The sequence below is a fragment of the Anarhichas minor genome, unplaced genomic scaffold (genome assembly GCF_050575085.1).
Source record: "Anarhichas minor isolate MPS153535 unplaced genomic scaffold, ASM5057508v1 ptg000033l, whole genome shotgun sequence".
NCBI classification, from domain to species: Eukaryota; Metazoa; Chordata; class Actinopteri; order Perciformes; family Anarhichadidae; genus Anarhichas; species Anarhichas minor.
The window spans coordinates 13,957,501-13,982,537 of NW_027466479.1; the positions used below are offsets into that span (position 1 = coordinate 13,957,501).

The following is a 25,037-nucleotide window of genomic DNA, read 5'->3' on the forward strand; positions in this document are numbered from 1 at the left end:
TACATTGAATTAAACTGCGGGGGAGGTAGAAATGTGGCCCGTAAAGATCACTTTGCCTCATCGACGGGCTGATCTGGGTCTCAAATTTCTACCGGATGATTATTGTTCAAGTGCATGGTTGACGTGTTTCACATCCAGCACTTTAGCTCAATCAGGACACCCACATGCCATTCATTACAACAATAATACACATTTAGTTTGTGGATTTGGCTCTGCTCATGTGAAGGGACAAATGTGAGCAAGCTCAACAGAGACAGACCCATTACTGAACACATCATGTCATCAACATATTATGATTTGACAGTGTATTGAATGTATGACGACAAAACGTTTTCAATGCCTGACTGAACTTCCCTGAAGCTCCGGTATGTGACGCTCTTCAAGTCGAGAGGTTGTCAACCTGACATCTCCAGCAGGTCACAGGATACATCTGAGGAATTGCAAGATGCTTTATTGAATAGGAAAGAAGAACAAATATTGTTCTTCCAAATTGGTTGTATTCATTCTTTCCGACTTTTCTTTAATCTTGCTTTTTTTTCTTGTGAAATTAACTTTCCTGGTCACTAAAAATGATTTAATACACAGTGAAACGGAAGTAAGAGCATCTTTATCTAAAGAAATGTGATATATTTAGTATGTATGTGGGCCAGTTATAGACATACAAGAAATCAAATCTATCTGTTTTTATTAGATCAAAAGTGGTTTCAACCCCCAGTGTGATTTTAATGCTATGGGCGGGGTTAGCTAGTCACTCAAAATCATATTTGATTAGATAAATGTATGTATATGCTCCTTGGTTCAAGATGACTTATCAAAACGAATAGATCATTTAAGAAAGAGAAGAGATGGATTTATAGCTAAAAATAGAAGAGAGATAAGCGATAACAGAGCATAGGTTTAGAACTGGGAAAATGTCTTATTTTTCAGTGTGTCATTCAAATGAAATAATCTGAGAGTTTAAAGGAGAAAATCTCTCTTTGGTGAAACTGCTCACGACTCTCACATGCACCACCTGTGACTCAAGTAGACGCGGCTTCATTTTTGAGCGGTTGCAAAACAAAAAGTCTGGACTGACCTAGTCGGTAGTGTAATGACAAAACATACAGAGGTTCTCTGCATGGGTAGGACTGTGGTATGCTGAGGTTTAGAGTGTAATCACCTTTTTTATGACCATAATATCTGTAATGCCACTTGGGAAAATATTGACGTTGATTTATTCCTTCCTGAGTAGTGTGATGTTAAAAAACAAATGACACGAAAGAAAGAATACAATGGACGTGACCTCAATGTTTTTCATTGTATTTCTGTTACCTCTTCTCCTTCAACACTGGGGATGCAGTAAATGGGGGCCGGTTAAAGGAGTGGGACTCACAGAAAGATGGTGCCAGAAAGCAGAGGGAGTATTCAAATGATTCTTCGCAGTTTTGAGAGCTCAGAAATGCTGCAGCAGTCCAGAACATTCGCTCCGATAAAATCTCACTTATTAAAAAGCACAATTAACGATTATTTTTCCAAAGCAGAGCAGCATTGCGTCTACTGTATCAGGAGCTTAAAAATGCTTGTGTGTGTGTGTGTTTGTGTGTGTGTTTGCGCGCGCCAGGCATTGTGCAGCCGCAGTCTCTCGGGTTACTGAGGAATGCATTTGAAGTCAATCACAATGAAGCTCTCTATCTGCCCAGCTAGCCCTGAAGGGGATATCTGAACTGAACCGGTCCAGTAAGAAAATCAACCCAAAAAAGAAAATCATCTTTGGGTTACACACATCTACCACAAGCTGTGTGCGTACATGTGTGTGTGTGTGTGTGTGTGTGTGTGTGTGTGTGTGTGTGTGTGTGTGTGTGTGTGTGTGTGTGTGTGTGTGTGTGTGTGTGTGTGTGTGTGTGTGTGTGTGTGTGTGTGTGTGTGTGTGTGTGAAACCTGGTTTGGTGAATTGGTGTGTCTATATAACTACCTCTGCCTCCTATTGTTATCTGACTTCCTGCATCTTAGCTGCACACACCCATTGTTTCTACAGATAAAACACACACCGCGGCCTTTATTTCTCCCACACTCAGGCTGGTAATTGTCATATAACCACTCACACACACACCCTCTCATTGTCAGGTTGCCACTTTAATATCATACACTCAAACACTTATAATTTTGAATTTCTTCACTCTGATCCTAAATTAAAATATGGAACGATTCGGCTCATGTGGAATGTTAATATCTGCAAAACCGCAGCATTGTCAGCACAGGTATAAAAATCAAAGTTCTTGTAGCTGTAAAACAAGCTCAAACACACACACACACACTGACAGAGTGGCTATAGTGCACAGGATGAAATGAATAGTGCAATGCATGATGTCAGCTTTAGATCAGGTTTCTACCTGAGTCACCGCAAATGTTGCAACCCCCTCAGAGGACACACCTGTGTTGACTTTGTCACAACATGACATTACTCCAACAAACACAGATTCTTTTTCTGCTTCTGTTTTTTTTTTTGTTTTGTCCTTCAATTTTATGTTTCTCCATCTCCTTTTACAAAAGTATACATAATTATATATATATATAAACCCCAACGCTCCCAGATTGTTTTAAAATGACTCCAACTGGCACCGCATGTCTTACAATGGCAGTGCTTCATACGCTGCCAAAAACCAGGATTGCATTCAATCCGCAGATCCAGAGGAATATGGCTGTCATCTTACAGTTTCCTTTTATAACAAATGGGAACAAAATGCAGTGGTGTAGGCAAATTGAGGGCAACATATAGACGATTTTGGCCCCGGGTTATGCGTGCGGTGGAAGAGAGCTCGTTGTGTTTCGTCGTGGTTTGTTAGCTATGTGACGCAGGCAGAAAGTACAGCTGTTTATAGCTTCTGAAACGGAGACAAAATGCAGAGCCGGCCCGATTCGACTCCCCCAAAATCACTTAAAACACACACAAACACAGGTCTAAGGGGCATGTGTGTGTGCAACACAGGCACCACAAAGGAAACCTGTGATTATATCCATTCAGACACAAACACACACACACACACACCCACACACTCTAATTACATGCAGTGACGCACTACTGCCCGCCATAGCGTGAATTCACACTTATAATATCTTCTCATAAATTAAACATGTCGAGACAGAGAGGGTGATTACATATTACTGTTAAAGGTAGGGTAAACATAGCCTCTGCAGTTGCAGTATGTCCTGGAGGTTGTTGTGTGTATAGGGGACTTGAGGGGCCCCTGGGGTGGGCTTTGGGGTGGGGTGTGTGTGTGTTTAGTTAAGTATGTGTGTGTGTTTTTTGGGGTCACGCCGAACTTAGGGGGGCTAGCCTCGAGATAAGATATGTGAATTTAAGATGAAAAGAAAATGGGGCAAGGATGGGGATATACTGGCACAGAGTTTGTGGATCCAGAGGGGGGAGACGGAGGGAGGCAGAGTGGGAGGGACAGATAGCGAGGGGGGAGCTGGAGGAGCAGACTGGTTTGATGTTGGTTTTTAGGGTTGTTTATTTGACGTTACATAACACCTTTGCTTCTGTAGCTGGAGCTCTTATATGTGTGTGATAGGGTGAGTGCTGGTGTGTGTGTGTGTGTGTGTGTGTCTGGTAGCTTCTCACAAGAAGATGGGATTTTCTGTGAAAGGCAAAGGTTGCCCATAGCAACGGCCTTCATTGTAAAACTGATCCTTGGAATCCAACACACACACACACACACATTCGCACCATACTTGCACTGAAACATCTTTTTAGTACTTTTCAGCACTTCCTGGGTTCGAGATCACCAGGCCTTCACACACACACACACACACACACACACACACACACTGTTTCACATACACATTTACACCCGAAGCGTGACACACGCACACTCTCATCCATCCGCTTCGTGAAGCCCGTATCCTCCGTGTGTCGAGGCTCCAAACAACTTCAAGTCAATTCCATTTTCATGAGGTACATATAGCGTTTCAACTCCACCTCACGCTGAGATGTGATGGATTGAGATGCTCGGGTTTCTAGATTCCATTATGCTTTTATTGGCTTTTAAAGGCATCAGGTTTCCTCTGTCTGGAGCCGGGGAGGAGCCTCGGCCTCTGTGTGTGCACAATTAGCATCACAGAGGCTGGTAAAGACACAGCTCTGCAAGGCCTCAGGATGGGCTTAAGATTGCTGAGGAGATAAGTTTGTTTTGGTCACTTTTGGACACCTGGAGACAAACTGAGCCTGTTGTTCTTGGCATCGCGACATTGTGCTACTTAGCTGTTAAGTGAGCTGAATCTGGCCACAAAATGCAGTGATGGAAGAAGTATTCAGCTCCGTTAATTAAATAAAAGTAGCAATACCACACTGTAAAAATGCATTGCAAGTTACAAGTATAAATTATTGTTGTGATATTACTTAACAACGGACTTCTTGTATGTAGAAAGAGGTCGCTCGTAGTGATGAAGTATCAAAGTAGAATAACTAATTATGCAGAATGACACCTTTCAGAGTGTCATGTTATTTTATAGTATAATACTGAGTTATGATTACTAATGCCATAATATGTCCAAACAAAAAACTGTTTATTGTTGAAAACTTTTACTTTGTTTACTGTTTGGTAGTTTAATCTGTAACAATGCTTCATATTCTGTATATTCTGTATGTAAAGCCTTATTTGCAACGTAACCAGGAACCAGATAAATGTACTAGAGTAAAATAAAAGGGAAATACAGTAGTTCTACTTGAGCAAATGTACTTAAATACATTCTACCAATGATAAAATATAAGTAGAAAAAACATTGAACATATTGATAGAGATCAAAAGAGAGACATTTCAAAATGAGTTTCTACACGGAATATATTTGCCTGCAAATACTTGCAGGCAAAGTACAGTAGCCGTACTTGTGTCTTGAAACACAGTGTGGTATGTGTAGTATGAAACGTATCTTTGTGCAGCAGTACAGGCGGTGTCCCGTCGTGCATTCATTTGATAGCAGTGTTAATTGACCCTTTGTGATGGGTGAGTGCTAACGCTTGTGTTTAAGCATCGCAGGGACGGAGGAATTGAGGTCAAGAGAAAGATGAAAGAGATGAGTGAAGAGAAACGAGGGATCAGCCTCAAAGTGACCGGAGGCTGAGGTCACTCACTTCAGAGGTTCAACCTCCCCAAACGATCAACGACTAATCTCTCGTACCTTACCCTGACAGAGGTTGCACTTTTCCCCTCACATATGAAAACATGTCTGGATTGAGGAGCAGTGATGAGCAGGGAGGAGGCTGTGAAATGATCCACGGGAGACAGTTTTACAGTACAGCTGTAAAACTGTAGAGCAGTAGTTATTCAAAGGAGATGGTGAATTTATCCCATTCAAAGTCCACACGAGTTACTGAAATGATATACCAACAACAATATTGATCATAAATTATTCAGACACTTCTAGTAAAAACCAAGAGGAGGACAGACAAAATGTCTCCAAAACGTGCCGTACAAACCAATGGGTGACGTCAAGAGACCATGTCCACTTCTAATACACGGCCTCACAGAGCTGCTGAAGTCTTATTCACTGTTTTCTGACATTTTATAGATCAACAATTTAGTGCAATTAGTTGATCGATTAGCTGATTGAACAGTCTCTTGTTCAAGCTTTTCAAAGGTGTGGATTTGGTGCTTTTCTCTGTTTTATACCAACAGAAAATGAATATCTTTGGGTTTCATACTGTTGGTTGGACAAAATACAACATTTGGCTTTGGGGATATGAACGGAGCATTCTTCACTGTTTTCTAACATTTTTTTCTAACATATATCGAACAATTAATAAAATTGTGAGTATACCAGCCTCAGTTCAAAAGCGAACTGCTTCTCCATACTCTGCTACTTTACAGGCTGAGCATCACTTGTAACTGGCATGTAAGCAGAGACTGAATGAAACCCCTCTCTCCTTAAAAGCTTTGATGTTCCTCTCCCAAAATCCCAGCTTTAGATGAACTCATTAAATATGCTCCTCTATGGAGCCTCAGACGGACAGATGTTACTCTGTCCACCATAATGCTCCCTGCACCTCCTGCGTGTGTGTCTGTGCGTGCACGTAATCTGCCAAAGTGGTTTCTCTATTTAAACAAAATGACAAACAGCCCAGTCATTCATGGTGAATAACTCTCATCTCTTTCATCTCTGTGTTTCTCCCAGGGACAGACTTGGTCCCCGTCTATCGATGACGAAGGCTCGACGAGAGACGAGTTCTACGACGATGAGGACCTCTACTCGGGCTCCGGGTCTGGCTGTAAGTATCTGTGTGTGTGTGTGTGTGTGTGAGAGGTTACACACTCACGCCCCGGTTCTTTCAAACCTCGACAGCTGCTGGGTTTCAATCTGCTTACCCTGAAGTCCCCACCCCCCACACCCTCTCCGTGTCCTCGAGTTATGGTCGCTCTGGTCACCAGACTCACATGCATGGAGGCCACGCACACAGAGGCCACGCACACATATGGCTCAACGGACAGGTTTTGATACAGATTTATTGCACCTTTAAACACATACACACCCTTACAAAGAAACAGCAACCCGGGCTCAAATTCCCCTACATCTTATTTGCTCTAATCAGATTACAGTCCACACAGATTAGGCCGTTGTGTGCACCTATCTGCAAGCGTATGTCTGCATTTGAGTGAGCTGGCTGTCTGCGTGTGTAGGAATTACCTACTTAACGTAAATCAGGTTGGTGTAACTCAATCTGATTTTCTGATCTGGCAGTTGAATCCTGAGCATGGCTCTCTTTATTTAGCATGACTCATTGAGGTCTGCCTTCGGTTCAGGCTAGTGGCGAGCGCGCTCAAAATAAACTAGAAAAATGCAATCAGTAGAGAGAGATCTATGTCAGCTGTGTCTGCAACAACTACTGCTGTAATGTTTGATTGAATGAATAAAAAACACTATTAACCCCCTTATAGACCTCAAGCCTATCTGATGGTTTTCACTCATTTTAATCTATGCAGCTGTTTGTAACGGCTCCGTGCAGCAACAATGTTGTTCCGTAAACTGTTAGCTGTATTAGCCCTGTTAGCGCTGTTAGCCTTACACATTGAAGAACTCCCACCAGCTGCTAACATCTAACTAACTCCGTTGTAGTCGGCGCCCGGTTCAGTTTGTCATTTGCTAAGCAATAGTTATATCTACATATGTTCATGGATGAAATTGTTTTATCTCGGCATGCAAGTCAAGAGAGGAAGAATTCGTAGTCCGTAGATGAAAAAAAATAGTGCAAACTGAAGCAGTTGTTGTTCACAGCCCCTACCAGCAAGTTAAGAGGAGCGAAGAGTCAGTAGACAATAATGGTATTAAACAGTCAATAAAAAAGGTTTTCAAAAAGTATGAATCACTGCAACTACGAGACGCCTTTAGCATACATTAATAAAGAAGCACAAACAAATAATAAGCTGATGGGTCCAGGAGATTAGCCGTGGACGGACAGACACACACACACACACACACACACACACACTAAAGCACTCATGCACACACACGACCTAATACCCAATCTCCTGGAGAAGATAATAATTACAATTGAGAGCAGGAGAGTGCAGCAGAGGCACCCCCTGTGGTTGAAGCTGCTCAGCAAATTGCTTTATCTCCAAAGCTCATTTACAACAGATAGATGTGCATTCTGTGTCACCGCTGCGTCTGAATGTGGCATTTTGAGGCGCCTGATAAGTTTAACAGAAGCTGCATTGTTCGAGTCCATATTTCGATATCCTCTCTGGCTCCTCTGTCAGCCTTCATGTCTTTGTGCCTGTAAATTCAATTTGTTTCTCTTTCAACCTAAGGAGCTTCCCTGCTATAACAAATTGAAAGGTGGTATAATACTATTATGAGATTTAAGAAGGAAAAGGATTAGTCTGCGCCATCGTCAATACCTTCTCTCTCCTTTCCTCTCCTCTCCTCTCCTCTTCTCTCCTCTCCTCTCCTCTTCTCTTCTCTTCTTTCAGGTCATTTTTTAAAAAATCCACGCTCTAAAATGTCAAAACAAAAGGAAAACTGTATTTTATTTCTCACTTATTCAGTCGACCCTCAACAAAACGGCACATCACAGCGAACATCTGGTGAGGAGAGGAGAGGACAGACAGCCTTGTCTCAGTTGGTTAAACCTCCGTTCTGCGCTCCATGTTTTAATACATTTACCGTAGTTGTCATCATTTACATATTTTTGTGTTTGTGTTGACAGATAGCTAAACGAGCAGAAAATAGCAATTTTATTTGCGACCGTGATTGCTGCGCTGAGTTGTCAATAAAATCAAGACAGTACTTTATGATCCTAAAGTCATTTGACAAAACAAACAGAGCTGCGCTGTGTGATCGGGTGTATGGATGAGAGGGGACAGACAGTTGTCTTTTTAAAGGAGCACCGCACTGATTTTACACATAAAGCTCAGTTTACTACTCATGGAGAGTCAGTTTTGTATAATTTCTTCAGTAGATCTGTAGGAGCAATGCCAACAAAGACCTCAAGGAACGTCGAGTTGGACGTTACCAGCGTTAAGAAGCGTCTTACTAACCAGGGAGGCTCTCGCGTAAAGACAATATCTAGTTTCCAGCATTTTTGTAAATTGTCTAATACGATCATTAAAAGTCAGGATATCTTGGCCTCTTTACAGATTCTGACCATTCTTTTTTTTTGCCTGTGCATTGTGAGTCCTCCAACTAAGAGCAAAGGGCCTTTTTCACAGCAGCCATTTGATTTTGACATCACACAAGTGCATTTCATCAAATTAATTATGGTCCCATTCTATTTAGTTTTCCCCACAGTGAAATGAAACAAGAAGTGCCCAAGGCCCACCGTGCAATGGGTCACATTTTATAGATCCCAAAAATATCACGCAACACTACACCTGTTATTGATGATACAAAGTGAAGGTTACATATAAGTGACTGAAATCTCAATTTATAGCTCCGCAGAGAATAAATTAGTGAGTGTTTGTTATGCAGTGAGTGGTGAATGAGTGTCAGAGGGATTGATTTCAAACACAGCCGTAGTCTCAGTTTCTGATTTACTGTTTGTGTGAGTGTGTGGGTGCGTTGAGTAATAAAGGGGATGTGTGAACGAGTGAGACATTTTTTTTACTCCCCTGCTGGTTGTTTTTTAATTGAGTCATTTTTTAATTAAAAATGCTCTCTTCTCCTCTCCAGTTCCTGGGATCAGTGTGAGACCGACATCGGCGGGTGTGTCCTTCACCACAGAAGAGCCCCTCCTCCTCTCCACCACGCAGGCCACTGGCCCCGCCCCCTCCGCCTCACCTGCAGCCGAGCCGAGCCCCAACCCGGAGGAATCCACCGCCACCCCGCTGCCCACCGAGGCCGATGGAGAGAGTGGTGTATTCTGGGAAAGAGAGAGGGAGCTGGAGAAGGAGAGCGAGAGAGAGTTAGAGAGGGATGGAGAGAAAGAGCAAGAGAGGCAGAGGGAACTGGAGAACGAGAGAGAGAGGGAGAAACAGTTGGAGAGGGAGAGAGAGAGGGAAAGAGAGAGGGAGCGGGTCCGAGAGATGGAGAGAGAGAAGGAGAAGGAGAGAGATCGCGAGCGAGAGAAGGAACGTGAGAGAGAGCGAGAGAAAGAGAGAGAGAGGCAGAAAGAGCGTGAGCTTGAACGAGAGAAAGAGCTGGAGCGCATCAGGGCCGCCGCCGCCCAGACCACCGTCGCCCCACGATCCCCCGCAGCCATCCCAGTGGTGACCACCAACCCGGCAACCAGCCCTGCAGAAAGTGCGGCGCCCTCTGCCGGTTCGGACGACCTGAGCACCACAGAAGAAGAAGAGGACGTCTACCTGTCACCTGAACCCTCAGCCTTTTTCCCAGGCTTTGACATGGAAACCACCACAGAGGAAGACATGTCCACTACAGCAGAGACCACCCCCGGGCCCACGACAGCCGCACCTAGCACCACCGCCGCCGCCACCACTGACAAGACCAGGTTCCCCTTCAGGCCCAGGGTTCCCATGACCACAGCCACTCAGGCGGTGCCAACAGAGAGAACGAGCCGTCCACAGCAGCCTTCAACTACACAGGTGAGACTGACAGAGTAGATGTTAATATAGATTAGGAGCAGTGTCTATATTTGGAGTCTCATCACCCACCACAAGAAAACACCAAACTCAACAGCAGGGAGCAGAGAGCATTTTTCATGTTGTAAACAAATCCAATAAAAAAGAGCAAAACCAATGACGCACAAGTCAGCTTTATACTTTCACTACTGATGATTGTAACGATGATTTAAATCAGCAACTATTTGATCAAAGAATAAGTGAATAAGGCCACAAGTATGACCAAGTAGGACTCGCTCACTAGCTCTGTACTAATGCGCTCATTCCGGTCGGTGCCAATAAACTGTTCAGGTTTGATACCAAACACTTCTTCTGACTGCCTCTTTAACAGCGACAGCTTCATTATTTACAGAGGGTAGTTTCTCCGATTGCCGTGCTTCTGTTTATTTGCAGCCGTCCTGCATTGAAGCATGAGGCATTTACATTTGTTTGGTTTTCCACATTGTAATTAGGCTGCCAGATTTTATGAAGTGTGTATACCCGTTGGACAGTATGAAACTTTCCACCAACCAGAACACACAGAGGCTCATTGTTTCCAAGGAGAACATATGCCATGGAAATGTTCTGTGTTGGTTTGGATACGTTTCAGAGTCGTAGCTCCGTGGAACAAATGTGATTACATCAAATGTAGATTTCCTGTCATTAGTCTCACTTTTCTCTCTTTGTCTCAGGAGGGAAACAACGAGGCGGGTGCTGCGGGGCCGAGTGGAGACTTCGAGATCCGCGATGATCGCCGCAATGATCTCGGTCGAGGTATAATGCCGGTGGATCCCGATCTGATCGGCAACACGGTGGACGCAGGAAGCTCTGCCGCCCAGCTGCCACAGAAGAACATCCTGGAGAGAAAAGAGGTCTTGATAGGTAAGAACATCTGTCAATGAAGTTACTACTAATGATGTTTTTTGTCCAAATATTTGTCATGCAGCTCTGTGTCTGTCAAATGAACCACCTGGTAGCCACCTCTTAGAATCTAAGAGGTGGCTACCAGGTGGTTCATCAACGTAATCTGTTTACAGATTACGTTTTCCCCGTTGCCTCCTGAGGTTGCCCCCTGCTTTCTGGGAGCTGCTAAGATAAACTGGCTTCACCTCGCGTCCACGTAGTGCAGATTCATCACGATAACTGAATGTGCTACTTAGCCCCGTTTGACCCGTTGAGAACAAGCAATCCTCTTCTTGGCTTATCCAACCCCTCCTTTTCCCTTCTTTTTCCCATCATTTTCCCTCTGGGTTAATCCAATTTCTTTTCAAGTGCCCCCCTCTCCTCTCCCCAAAGAGCTGGTGTAGAAAGTGAGAGACCAGCCAACTTGCCTGACCTGACTGGCTCTCTGTTTCTCCTTCAGCTATTCTGATTGGTGGAGTGCTGGCGGTGATTTTCGCTGATTTCCTGGTCATCGGTAAAGAGCAGGAGGCAACAGACTTTAGACTAGACTGTCTGTATGATAGAACCATGTCAGACTCATACATTCATGTATAGTGCTGTACAGGTATAGACACTGTATTCACTTTTATCTGTGGGAGTAACACGTTAAAGAACACGAGATAAACAGGGGATTGGCAGGTATTTACCACCCTTTCACACTGATTCAATCTACTTTATATCAAAGTTTGTCAGGTCATGAAGGTAAAATAGAGATTCAGTATTGTTTTATTCCCTCATATTGTTTTTCACCAAAAACTATTGCTATTCTGCCTTTCGCCCTCCCCAAATCTATGCAATGTTTCACACAACTGTGGCGGGTGCGTCATTATTTTAACAAGACTAAATCTAACAAGAGTGTGAAGTTTGCATGTTCTCCCTGTGCTATCTGGGGTGTCTCTGGGTTCCTCTCACAGTCTAAAGACATGCAGGTTATTTGTTGACTCTAAATTGCCTGTTAGTGTGAATGGGTACAGCCCTGTGATTTGGTGGCGACCTGTCCCGGGTGTACTTCGCCTTTGGCTCCAGCCTCTGTGCGATCTTGTAAAGGAAAAGCGGTTACAGATAATGGATGGATAGAAATCTATACGGCCCTGCTACAGGGTATTATGGATTTACAGACAAGCAGTAACAAAACAAATGGTGCACTTGAAAGTGTGCAATTCATATTTGTCATGTCCAATATCACCATTGTCTTCCACAGTAAAATCAGGGATTGTAAAAGTAGATATTTATGCACAGTGTCACAAAAAGTCTTCGCTATCTGACTAAGAAAATCGGACTAATTTGATTAAATTTGATAACAAGAGATATTGTGAAAAGTCAAGAATACTTTTGCAGTGACAGTGCATGATGAAAAGTTACGTTATTTTAAATAGCCCAGCCTGTGTACTCTGATGTTGGCAGAAATGGAATAAACAAAGTAAACACCTCCCACACAATGAATAGAAACAAAGTGTTCCTCAACCCTTTTGGAAAATAAACAGTTTGTTCTCCGTTCTGGCATTAAGACCGATAAGTTTAACGAGGGAAAGTTTGTTTCTTTTCTCCCCATGTGATGACCACACAATCTGTCACACGCAGCAAGAGTTCATTAGCGATGTGTGCAGGAGAAGGTGGTCAAATGCAGCGGCTGCAGTTCGGTCACACTGGCCCCATCGTGCTAAACTACCATGTAGCACTGCAGGGCTGCAATTTAGCACAAAGCTGTTGGCAACTCGGAATGTACGTTGGCACATTCAGGCTCATCAGTCTCCACTAAGCAGCTAGGTGATAGTGGCGCTGTGGTAGTTTTGCTCTGCTTTCAGGCTAGGAGTGTTTGATGCAGTAGTGATGTAGTCTGCTGCAGAATGTGGCTCTCGTGATGTTTCAGTGTTTGTTGGACTGTTTTTAGGATCTGTAATGTTCTGGAAGGTTTTTAAGATATCCATCCTCTCTTTCTTCCTTCTTCCTTCAGCGGTGATAGTGGGAGGAGTAGTGGGCGCCTTGTTTGCGGCCTTCCTCGTGATGCTGCTGGTGTACAGGATGAAGAAGAAGGACGAGGGAAGCTACACACTGGAGGAACCCAAACAGGCCACCGTCACCTACCAGAAACCGGACAAGCAGGAGGAGTTTTACGCATAACACTCAGAGAGACTGCCAGAGAGACGCACCGCACGCCGAGGGAGAGAGAAAGAGCGAGAGAGAGAAGAGAGAAAGATACTCTAAGCCCCCGTACTCCTCGCCCTCCTCCTCCTCTTCTTCGTCGCCTCCCCCCTTGTCTGCTCGCCTCTCCTCATCCCTCTCTCCTCTCGTCTCCAAAACACTCGAGAGCGCCTCTCTCTCTGCGGACTTGGAACTTTCTTTTCAATAAAAATGAAAAAGAGGAAAAAAAAAAAATATCAAAATATATTCTGAAAAAATAACACATACACATGAGATGTTTTTAAAGTAAATGTTGTTATTACTATTCTACAGATTCTCTTGTTGTGTATGTAATGATATGATTATTTTGTAAGAAAAACAAAACAAAACACAAGCTCTTAATCTGTGTTTTCCAGCACAAAAAAAAAGTTCCTCCTCTGTTTTTTTATGGAGCGATTGAAAAAGGCTAAAGCGAAAAGGGAGAGGAGAGGGGCGAGGCGAGCAGAGCGAGACACAAAAGAAAAAGAGAGCGATGGGCCTCGACTCTGCCCCTCAACCCCCCAAAAACACACAGAGCGTCTGGTTGGCCGCACAGAGCCCAGGGTCAAAGGTGAGATGAAAGGTCTCTTTTGTGCCTCCCATCCCTATGGTGCTCAAAGACGCATACGCACATTCATACAGCCACATAAACACACGCTTACATGCACATGCATACACACACACTTGTATCTGCTTGAAGGTGGCTCGGACCTCTCTCTCTGTGCTCGGCCAACCAGAAAACAGTGCTCGACCCTCGGTGTGTTTCACAACGTCGAGGAGCCGCTGTGGAAACATTGGCTGGTTAGAGGTTTGCTTACGCGGCCAATCTGCTCCTCTAAGCTGTACAAAGACTAGTTACGGATAGTAATAACAACCAATAATATATCAATGTTTTGGGCTGGATGGTGAATAATAATAATGATACCGTAATAATAATAATAATGATTATAATACTTAAACAGGAGGATGTGTATTTAGCAGTTTAAAAAAAGTTTATATGTAAATATCAGCATATCCTTTCTGGCATCACTAGTCATCTGCATGATCATGAAGAGTTTTTATTCATCACATCCGTCATCACTTTAGATGAGCTGTGCTCTCGTCAGCCACACGCACACACACACACACACACACATACACACAAGTGCAGATATATAACTTGCTGTGCATTTAGATCCACCACACAGACTTTAAGTATACCATTAATCATATCATTCAAACACATATCAAACCCATCATCATCATCATCGTCATTGTGATAGTCATCACTTGTGATACGAGCGAGATCAGGTGGTTTCAATATGTTATTGATTAGTTATCGATCAGTTGCCGGTTGGTTTAGAGTTTGGTCTGTTTGTGTAAAAGCACAATTACGTGTCCAGTCATCACGTCATCCGATTAACACCCCCCACCCCACCCCTACACGCACCTTTGGCATGCCTCACTTTCTTTTTCTTCCACCATTGGCTCTCTGTTTGGGGATGGGAGGGGCCTCTGGGAAGCAAGGGGGGCTTTAATGAAAAACCAGGAAGTGCGAATCCATCGCAGGAAGTTGCTCCCAGATGTGCTAATTCAGTCAAAAATCTTTGATGAAGTCTTTTGTCAGTAAAGCTTTGGTTATGAGAAAAAACAGACTTTGAATTAGTGTTCATGGGGTCAACTTTAACCTGCTGTTGGGCTCTTTTTGGGGAGGGGACAATGGAGGACAGGGGTTTGGTTTGGGATGGGGAATGTCAGAAGGAGGGCTGTGCTTCTATCTAAGAGATTGTAACAATAACCACACCAGTGCGACTGGGCTAGTAGCTTCTATTATACTCAGTACTGTAGAACAAAAATGCATGGGAGTCAAAACTATACGAGTCTGGGTGTGTGTGGATGCCTGTGTGTGGGTGTGTGTGTGTTTTTGTGGTTTGAAAGAAAAGAGGGGTGAGTTAAAGTTGGAATGTACTGTGGTCGAGTGTGTGTTTACCTACTCCAGCAGTTCTCACGCTCTTCCACAGACAGGTAACACACCTCCTCCACTCATGTGTGTGTATGTCGCCTGCCCCCTCGCCAGTGTGAGAATATATGTATGTGTGTGTGTGTGTCTACACCTCATCTTAACACGCCACCTGTGTGTATGTGTGTGTATGCCTGAGTGCTTCACCTTGGTATTTCACAGCAGACTCTTGTGTACACTGACTGGCCTGTCGACGTGCGTGTGAGTGTGTCTGCGAGTGTTTCGTCTGTTCACTGCTGAATGAGGGGCAGCTGGTCCCTCACAGTGGCTTTCACACACACTGACTGTGTCTTTTCACTGTCCGACTGTCTGCCTGTCTGTCTCTCTGCCGCAGTACAGACGGGCAGACAACACGCCACTTTCTCACAGGCAGGAATGATCTTAACACGTACTGTCTTTTTTAAAGTGACTGTCAAAGTGTAAACATGTGTTTGTACCCATCTAAGCCTGCGTAGCCAAATAAGACGTTTGTGTGTGTGTGTGTGAGAGAGAGGGTGAATTTGTACGTGTGTGAGTGTAGGTATGTGTGTGTGTGTGTGTGTGTGTGAAGCCCAACGGAGGCTACACTACTCTATGTTTGCTGTTCCCATTCCTGTTTTTATACATTTGCATTTTTTTAAGGCTGAGTTTCTGTCATTGGCTGAGTGAGCGAGAGGAGGCGGATCCTCCACGCCACCGCCCTGTCACTAATCTGCCACTCTGTTCCAAATAAAAAACCTGGTTGGGTAAATCTCTCCTCTCTTGTCTTTTTTTCAATGTCAGTGGATACATCAAGACACTGCTGTTAGGTGGACTTTGCTACCTCTGGAGAGAGCCAGGCTAGCTGTTGCCTCTGGTTCCAGTCTTAATGCTAAGCTAAGCTGTGGCTGGTATCGATCTCGTCGTCTCCTGGCATTTTATAAAATGTCAAACTATTCCTTTAGGTGCAGTGCACTCACCAGACAACACATTGCAGCTTCATTATTTGTCCGGAGATCTGGGCACCATGTGAGCTCAGTATAAACTAAAATAATATTGACTTTGACACAGATCTAAAAGATAAGGCAACAATACCAGACCCACTTCAGTTGATATTGTACTGTAGTTGTGCTAATTCAGTTATAAATGCCCATTGAATTACCATAAACAATTAATGGGCAGGGAATTTGCTGGGAATTTATGGAGCCTCTAGGGGTCAAAGTAATCTGTCTTTGTTCATTAATATAATCATGACTTGTCCAGGGTGTACCCACCTCTCACTAAATGTCAACTGGGAGAGACTCCAGCCCCCTGTGACCGAGCTAAAGGATAAGCCTGTGTAGATTATAGGTGAGAAGACTGAAATGCTTTACATAATACATTACATAATTAATCACTAGAATTTTACATTTTAGGAAGCCGTTGTTGATCAGAGTGCCCTGTTGGCGTTATGCCCACATGTACCTGTAGTTGTCAGAAGAGCTGCTTATGTACTTTTCAACACAAGTACCATGCCTTCATCGATAGTACTCTCTCCAGCCCCTAATTAAAGCTGCACTCTGTAAAATGTCTACATAGATTAAAACACATTTTCCAACTAAACCTCTTTCGGGGTGTAGCCGTGCAGATTAGATACATTTTATTTGCCCAATATCTGTCTCTGACAATTGTATTACTTAAATGTGTTTCGTGGTGCTCACATCAATTATCAAATTTCAGAAATAGCAACTGTCCTGGATACTCTCCAGAATCCAGAATTCAGAGATTCCACATAACAAGTTCTCTTGGTAGAAAGTACATAAATTCCAGTGAAACGTGTTGTCAGTGTGGTCTTTGGATGAAACCAAGCTAACCAGGACACGGAGTTGCTGGAGAGACACACTATTGTTGAATTATTTACGTGTGATATTTCAACGTTGTGAGCGTTACAAATGAAATTCCATTTGTTTTCACTCTGCTGGGGTGAAGGAATAATTCTCAGGGACAGAGATCTCAAAACAACAAACGGCTGTTCAAACTGACAATATGTTTTAGTAACATACAATCTAAAGAACTTGCATGCAGACAGGAAGTCTCCCTCTGGCCTTCATACCATTTCTGACCCAGTAACATTACACACAACCCTGCATGCCATGGCGCTCTCTGACAGAGCTACTGTGTGTATATATATATACGTATATATATATATATATATATATATATATATATATATATATATATATATATATATATATATATATATGTGTGTGTTTAGTTATATGTGTGATTACAGCCTCTTAACAGCCTATTTGCTGACCTCAGGAGGCCCTCATGGGAGAAACAGCCAGAGATGTTATTATTCTTAAGCCATCGCATAAAAATGTACTTATGAACTGATTAGATAAACTGTCTGTGGGGATTTGTGAGCACAAAGGAAAGAAAAACATTCTAAATGGGGCTTCAGTTTATATTCTCTGCATCAAACCAGATGAAACCAAGGTCACCTGATGTGGAGGAGTACCAGGGAGTCTTGCAGACGGCCTTTGCCAGAGAGGACAACAAGCTGTTCTGGCCTTGGGTAGAGGGCTGCTGAAATGGAAACGTGCCTCTCACAGGAGATGAGGGGGGTTTTATGTGAGAGCCCTTTTCTGTGTGGGAGGGGGAGAAATGGGGAGTTGAAGCTGAACAGTAGAGTTGGGATAGACAGAAGAAGATTCATGTGCCTGGGGTCCAGTTAGTACCCCATCTGGTGGGTAACTGCGGAACAACTGAAACAAGACAACCTGATCTTAACCTGAATAACAGATAGTGAGATGTTATATGTGAATTTCATTTTACAAAGACTTTTTGTTTTGTTTTAGACCTTTGTGGAATAAGAAGGTCAGAGGATCATCATTACGTATCTTCAACTTACTCTGAGGGATCACACGATTATTAACTGGAAAGGAAAGAAGAAAAAACATGTTGTATTCATAACTCCTTTCAGACTTTCTTTCTTGTAATTTACTGCACATTTTCTTATTTAAATCTTTGGTTGAACTGGTCACAACTGGGTGCATCATTTTTAACTGACAGACAAGAGGTTGTAAGTGGACATTGTTTTGTGCGAAGGAGTCAAAAGGCCAAAAGTCTTGATACTCTTTAGTCTTACTTCAGTTTTCTGGTGTTTTTAGGACACAGAAATATCTGAATAAAATATCTGAAAAAGCTGCAGCCCATCAGTGTTTAACATTTGAATCGACCTGCACTGAAAACCCAAAACATATCATAATGCGTTCAACATCTTTTATTAAACTACAGTATACTTTTATAGTGATATTATTCACAGTGACATGATTATTTTTAATTGTAGGCTTCATTGATTTTTCATTTTTTATAGGCTATACCTAATCTTACAATAAATGACTGTGATAATAACAGTCAATTTCATCGTGATACTCCACACGAGCAGCAGAATTAACATCATTGGCACATTAAAGTGATACACTGGAAGTCACGAAGGGACCGGGGAAGGTCTCAGTTTTTAAGTTACGCTATACAATCCGTTCACACATTGGTATTACAAATACCTTTAAGTAAAAGTACTATGTAAAATACTCCAGTACGAGGAAAATGTACTTAAAGTATCAAAAGTAAAAGTACTCCTGCAGAATAATAGCCCGTGTGTCTCAAATATAATCTTATGACATTATTAGATTTGTGATTCTGATACTAATACCAATGCACAACCTGCATTTTACTGTTTTAGCTGGTCAGGATGGAGTTATAGTTTTAACTTGAACAACTTTATATTCAGTTTAATGTTTCATGCAGTGGTTCCCTGTGGGTCAGGACCCCTCCAATGAGTCACAAGATAAATCTGGTGGGTCGTGAGATGATTAACGGGTAAGAGAAAAACTTAAATTATGCTACACTGGACTTTTCTTCAATCTTTCCTTTGTAGTGAAATATATTATATACGATTGAATCGCTTTACCTCTTTGTCCTTGAACTGTTATTTGAATGAAACCATCTTCAGTGAGAAGCTTATAGAGGACATCTTTCTTCTCATAGACATCTGAACTCACTGCTATTTTCTAAGGGGTCCTATACGCCAAAAGAGGTAAAGAAAAATGTGTTTAATTTTGAATAATGTGTTGTATTTTATAAACTTATAAAATGTTTTTTTAAATGTAAAATCTTGATCTGAAAAGTAAAGCTATAGCAGCCAAGTAAATGTACCGGCGAAAATAGCATTACATGGAAATACTCAAGTAAAGTACCTCCAATTTGTCCTATAAAGTACTTGAGTAAACATATTTATCTGCTTTCCACCACTGACACATATATTCTTCTTGTCTCTATTTCAACACATTTTATTCAACAAATATATATTGTATATTAACTCGACATAAAGACTAAAATAAAATACAAAGTGATAGATGAAAGCCTTGTAAAGCTTACAGGTGTTTTATATTTTAAACAGCTTCTTTTGTTGATATAATTAGCTCTAGATTAACTGGATTGCTGGACTAGATAATCAGCTCAGTAAACTTGTAAATGTTAATTTATTCATTGAAAATAACATTGATTTAGTAAAACAGAGAGTCAGACTTCCTGTCACATTCAGTGAATAACAACAATACACTTTTCTTACATTGTGTAAATTGAAGGTAAAACGTGACAGTTTGTATTCATACTATATCTCCCAGGCTGTATGGATTTTGATTGGAGATGTTCTGGTCACTGATTGGCTGTTTCGGTTTCACCCTTCACGCGATAATTCTCCGTCACACACTGCTGAGGGAGGGAGGCTAATCAATCAATCAACCTCATTACCCTCCGGTCCAGGAGCAAATCGCTTCGTGACCCTGTGCTGCTTAATTGATTATTAGTGCAAGTTTATTGGTGTTGACTGTCGCAATGGAGGAAGACTGTGATGTGGCTGAAGATTTTGGTAAGGACATTTAGGCTGCCTTTTAATTGTTTTATTGGTTTATTGGCTGCCTCGGGCCATTTCCCCCTGTAGACACGAGACTTTCTTTACTGAACTTCTGTGACATTTTGCAAACTTTGAAAGACTTTAAAAAACTTCCTGGGTGTATTTAAAGCTCGCAATCTTTCCTGTGAGGTGCAGCTCCCGTTGCTGCTCAAGTCCACTGAGACAATTTAAGAATTTAAAACTCGGCTATTATTAACATTCACGACCCGGTGTTTGTAGACGGGGACAGGTTAGCTAGTTTAGCTGCAGCTAGCCGCTCAGAGTTAATTAGCGGTCAGGTGAGGTGGCTCGAGGCGCTGCATAGCTGGGAAACTAATTAAGTCACTGCAGGCTGCAGCTCCTCGCGAGGATGACGTGTATCAGCTTTATTGAACCTGCAGGTCACCTCATGAAATATGAAAGATATAACTCCAACATTTTAAGTAATTTCTTACTCTGTAGGCACTTTTTTTTCAAATGGAATAATCTACATGCATATAGCTTCAGCTAAATTCACTGATACAAAGTCAAATAAAATGTTTCTTTATTAGCTGTTATTAAAAAGCTGCAAACATGGCCAAAGACAGCATTTTAGATAAACAGGTGATGAGCTCATGTATTCTCAAACACATGCCCCATGAAGTCTCTAAAGGGTCGATTATAGTTTGGATATTTTCTGGATTTCTTACTTTTCTATGACAGTAAACTGAATATCTTCAAGTTTTGGGCAGTTGGATTAAAACAAGGATTTTTTTAAATGTCAGTTTTGGCTGTAGGGAAATTGCATTTTTTTAGTTTTTACTATTTTCTGACATTTTATAGAACAAAAAATTAATTAATTAATAGACAAACTAATCAGCCGATTAATAGATCATAAAAATAATTCCTGATTAAGTTAAGTTATGTTTAGCCAAAGAGTCCAAATTGAAAAACAAACAAACACTGAGTCTAATAATGCTTTAATCAGTCTATAATTTACCCAGCATGTGAAAGGTTTCTTTAAATTGTTGCCTGTAGTCCCCCGAGGTAATGTAACCCCTAAAACCTCCCAAAAATTCAGAAGACATTACTTCGTTGGCTGTTAAAGTCCTTGATGGGAATACTTCTGTGTCAAAGGTGCCTGTACCAAAATGCTGTGCATATGATTTTATTGTTTTAAACAGGGACTCATAAAGAACTGGTGTTGTTCTTGAGAGCTGTCATATCAAAAGGTTCAGAACCACAAACATTTTTGAGACTCAAAAAACAAGACTAACTCCAAACCTCTCAGCTCTATATTTACAGAATATATCGAGTTATATACGCTGGAGAAAACTTAATGTCCTTCACATAAAGATTTAGAAGGGAGCAAAGGTGATTGGAAAAAAAATACCAAAAAAACTAATAGAAAACAAAAGGGATACTATTGATATTTCTGTAAGAAAGGATATAAAACACTTCATTGGAAAGTAAACAGAAAAATAAATGCTTTTAGGCTGCTTTTAAAAGTAATTGGAGTCCTCAGGGAGCCTAATTCAGCAACTGGGAGCATAATAACATCAGATATATCCTCACAGAGTTTTGAATCGAGACTACAGCAAGAATAAAAGAGATAAATGAGAGGTTCTTTTAAGCATATCTTACTTATGGTGCAGCGAGGCCAAGGCAGATCAATAAACCCTAAAGTCAGCACTGGAAGGTAATTTGGTGATTTAAGTACTGGTGTAATGTGCTTTTTTCCCTCTTAGTCCATGTTAAAAATCTGGCTGCAGCATTCTGTTACAAGTCATACGATTGCGACTAACCTTCTCCAGGTCTGGTTTTGATTAATAGAAAGTATTTTAGAGACAGAGTAGAGATAACTGACCCAATGTTGTCTAAATGACAATGGATGTACAGAACCTGGACAAAAGTAAAAACAACTCTCACTTAACTCCATTGCAGACTGTTCGCGCCTTCTGTGTGAGGAACTGGAGGATTTGGAAACAAAGATTTACCAAGGGAGGAGGAGGCAGAGGGAAGGAGAGGAGGACGACGTCTTTAATCGGAGCGAGGATGAAGAGGCCGGAGAGGAGGCAGACCGAGAAGAGGGGGATGAAAAGAAAGTTGTTGTGTCAGAAACGCAACTGATGGCGACAGAGGGAGAAGAGGAGGATCAGGTGAAGCCAGAGAGTAGGCGTAGAGCGGAGGAGGCACAGGAGGTGCAGATGGAAGACAACAAGATTGAGAACATCAACGAAACAATCGCTGATAAGCCAGAGGACAAAGAAACTAAAAGTCTAGAGGAGAGAGACGAGAAGAAAAAGAGTAGGAAGAGGCGAGGTAAGAAGCAAAGGGAGAGAGTGAGAAACAGGAAAAGTTTAAAAGAGGTTAGTGAGCCGTTTGAGGAGGAGAAGGAGAGTCAAATGGAGGAGGTGTCAGCGATGAACTCAGAGGAGAGCTTGTCTCTATCGGAGCCTTCCATTGGACTGATGAACAGCTGTGACCTGTCTGATCCGGTCTTCCTGGGTTGTGGGGGGGCAGGGCTGTTTTGCCCTCCGGCCCCTCTTCCCCTGCTGTACTCCTCAGAGCCTCCAGTCTCCATCCAACCTGCACCTCCTCAGCCTCACGGGACAAAAAGGCCCCACAGCCCTCTTCTACCTCACAGTCTCCACCAGCAGGGCCCACAGCCGCTCGAGGTGAGAATAGACGGTCACGGTTTATCAATCACTGTGAACTTATAGTGATCAACATTGTACCTGAACTTGTTTACAGAACCACACGTTCCCCCTTTATTTTCCCTTAACAGAATACTCCACTTAGCTTTGTACTCCTATAGCTTTGTCACAGTGTGAAAGGGTTAAAGTTCTCAGACAAAAACACGTACAACTCCCAGACTGGATAACGCCACGATCAATAACAAGGTAGCCGTGCCCTAAAACATAGCCTGCTTCATGGTCTATTTTACTCTAAATGGACCATAATTTACTAAATGAACATCATGCTGTAATGAAGAAGACTTGAAACTAGTCATTGAGACCATAAACTCATGTTTACAATGTTTACTGAGGGAGTACATCAAGTGAGAAGTAGAGTCATTTTCTTATAGACTTCCATACAATCTGACTTCTTTCTGCAAACAGAGGAGGCTGTTGCCTGGCGGGCACGCAGATAATTCGTGGTTGGGAAGTGTTTAAAATGTTTTGTCCTCCTTATTGATGTACACATGTGCGGCGCAGAATATTAGAAACGCATCTGAATAAGATGCAGTCCAGTACACCACCACTAACTGTAACCTCCTTGCTAAAACATATGACGAAATTAATAACTCTATGACCGTGTTAAAAATTATAGGCATCATAAAAGTAGACTTTTTATGAGTTCTATTGGATCACATAAGATTGTACCACTTAGTGTATCACCTTGTAGCAGCTCTTCATTTAGGCTTTAGGATGGTTATATAATAAAATATTCAAACTAAAATGTTTCGTATGGCTGCAGCATTTAATCCAATGGAAATGTTCTGCATGTCTGCTGCTTCATTCTAGACGGGTTTCCCCCGATACTCATCCTGACAGATTAGAGAGCTCTGGAAACTGTGATGTTTCACTTTAATATAAACTTCTGTGGGTTTGAATTGTTTAACCGCTTCAGCCCAACGGACACGTTTGCAAGATCTCCAGATTTCTAATAATACCTCCTTTTGTCATGTATAATTAGCGTGTAATATGTATGAATCATGCACACCTACAACCTTCTGCAATATTAATGATGCAGCTGCAAAAATAGCAGAGTGGATTTGAATATTCGGCTCGGCGTGTGGTCTAGTGTGACATCAGCGGACGAAAGAGCTTCACTGAAGCACTAGAACAAGAACATGTGTCAAACTGTGTCAAATCATTAAAACTGTGAAAATATGTACGGGGAACATTTTAATATATACAGTTTAATATTATCTGCCAGTATGACTGTACCTACACGATTATAGATAAATACACATGGAAAACACTGAGCAATAGCAAGACATTTCATCTCCCCAGATTTCAAGCCTCAACTTCTTTACTAAATACAATTAATGAGGAAAGCAAACTTAAATCCTAAAATCACAGCTTGTGAGTGCATCAAGTTGCATGTGGGTGGTTTGGATGCAGCTTTTCTAACCAATGCAGAGAGCGCTGACAAGTAAAATGTAAGTACAGTGGAGCTGATTGACAGTTGATTGTTTGAGCCTTTTTCCAGCAGAACTTTATCCTTCCCAGCTTTACAGGATTTGTTTATTTTCTTACATAAGGGTACATCTTTCGGTTTTAGACAATTTAAGCAATTTGAAGACAATTTTTCTATATTATTCTCACATTTATTACACCAAACAATCAATTCATTTTGAAAATGCATCCTACCCTGCAGCCCCAGAGAATAGATATGTCACATATGAGAGGACACAGACAAAACCGGAAACTAATTAGTTCTCTTTTGAAGTCGTGAACCAACCTTTACTTCCAGAATATCACTGTTGCATTGCTTTCTGTGGGCTGAAACTTCACACTGTGCACTTCTCGGTGTACCTCAGTTGGCTTTTGGACTTTTTGACATCCTCCAAAATTGTGTTCAGCTTTAAATAAATGTGATTATTGACACTTAACAGGGTGAAAACCATATTTTTTTTTAAAGGAAATATAGTGTAAATGAGACAATATTTACCTTATTGAATTAGACTGAGATGAGTACCGTATTTTCCGCACTATAAGGCGCACTTAAAAGCCTTTAATTTTCTCAAAAAACGACAGTGCGCCTTGTAATCCGGAGCGCCTTATATATGGATCAATTGGTTAATTGGTTGATCCATACTGGTTGTACACGGCGCTCTGTCAAAATGTTTCAGTACGACTGGTAAACTACAAAGCCGCACCGCGGTAAACACCGGTACTGTGCTTACTCCTAGTCCAACACCACTTGTGTGTATAAAGACCCCAAAATGGCACCTTTCAAGAGACACGCTTACGACGCTATTCTATTCTATGCGCCTTATAATCCGGTGCGCCCTATATAT

General features: G+C 42.0%; 2 protein-coding genes across 2 annotated transcripts in view; one reads left to right on the forward strand and one right to left on the reverse strand.

Moving 5' to 3' along the window:
• Positions 1-2,571, reverse strand: part of LOC142965140 (uncharacterized) — a 282,605-nt gene extending 280,034 nt beyond the window's left edge. Inside the window, exon 1 of the mRNA XM_076105910.1 lies at positions 2,566-2,571. The gene's annotated coding sequence lies outside the window, so the exon portion shown is untranslated. The remainder of the gene's footprint in view (positions 1-2,565) is intronic.
• The window catches only part of sdc3 (syndecan 3), a 33,476-nt gene extending 18,820 nt beyond the window's left edge, over positions 1-14,656 (forward strand). Inside the window, exons 2-5 of the mRNA XM_076105915.1 lie at positions 6,151-6,244; positions 9,145-10,016; positions 10,724-10,913; positions 12,928-14,656. Of these exons, the coding sequence (XP_075962030.1) occupies positions 6,151-6,244; positions 9,145-10,016; positions 10,724-10,913; positions 12,928-13,094 (1,323 nt within the window). The 3' untranslated portion in view covers positions 13,095-14,656. The remainder of the gene's footprint in view (positions 1-6,150; positions 6,245-9,144; positions 10,017-10,723; positions 10,914-12,927) is intronic.
• Positions 14,657-25,037: the final 10,381 nt, after the last annotated feature.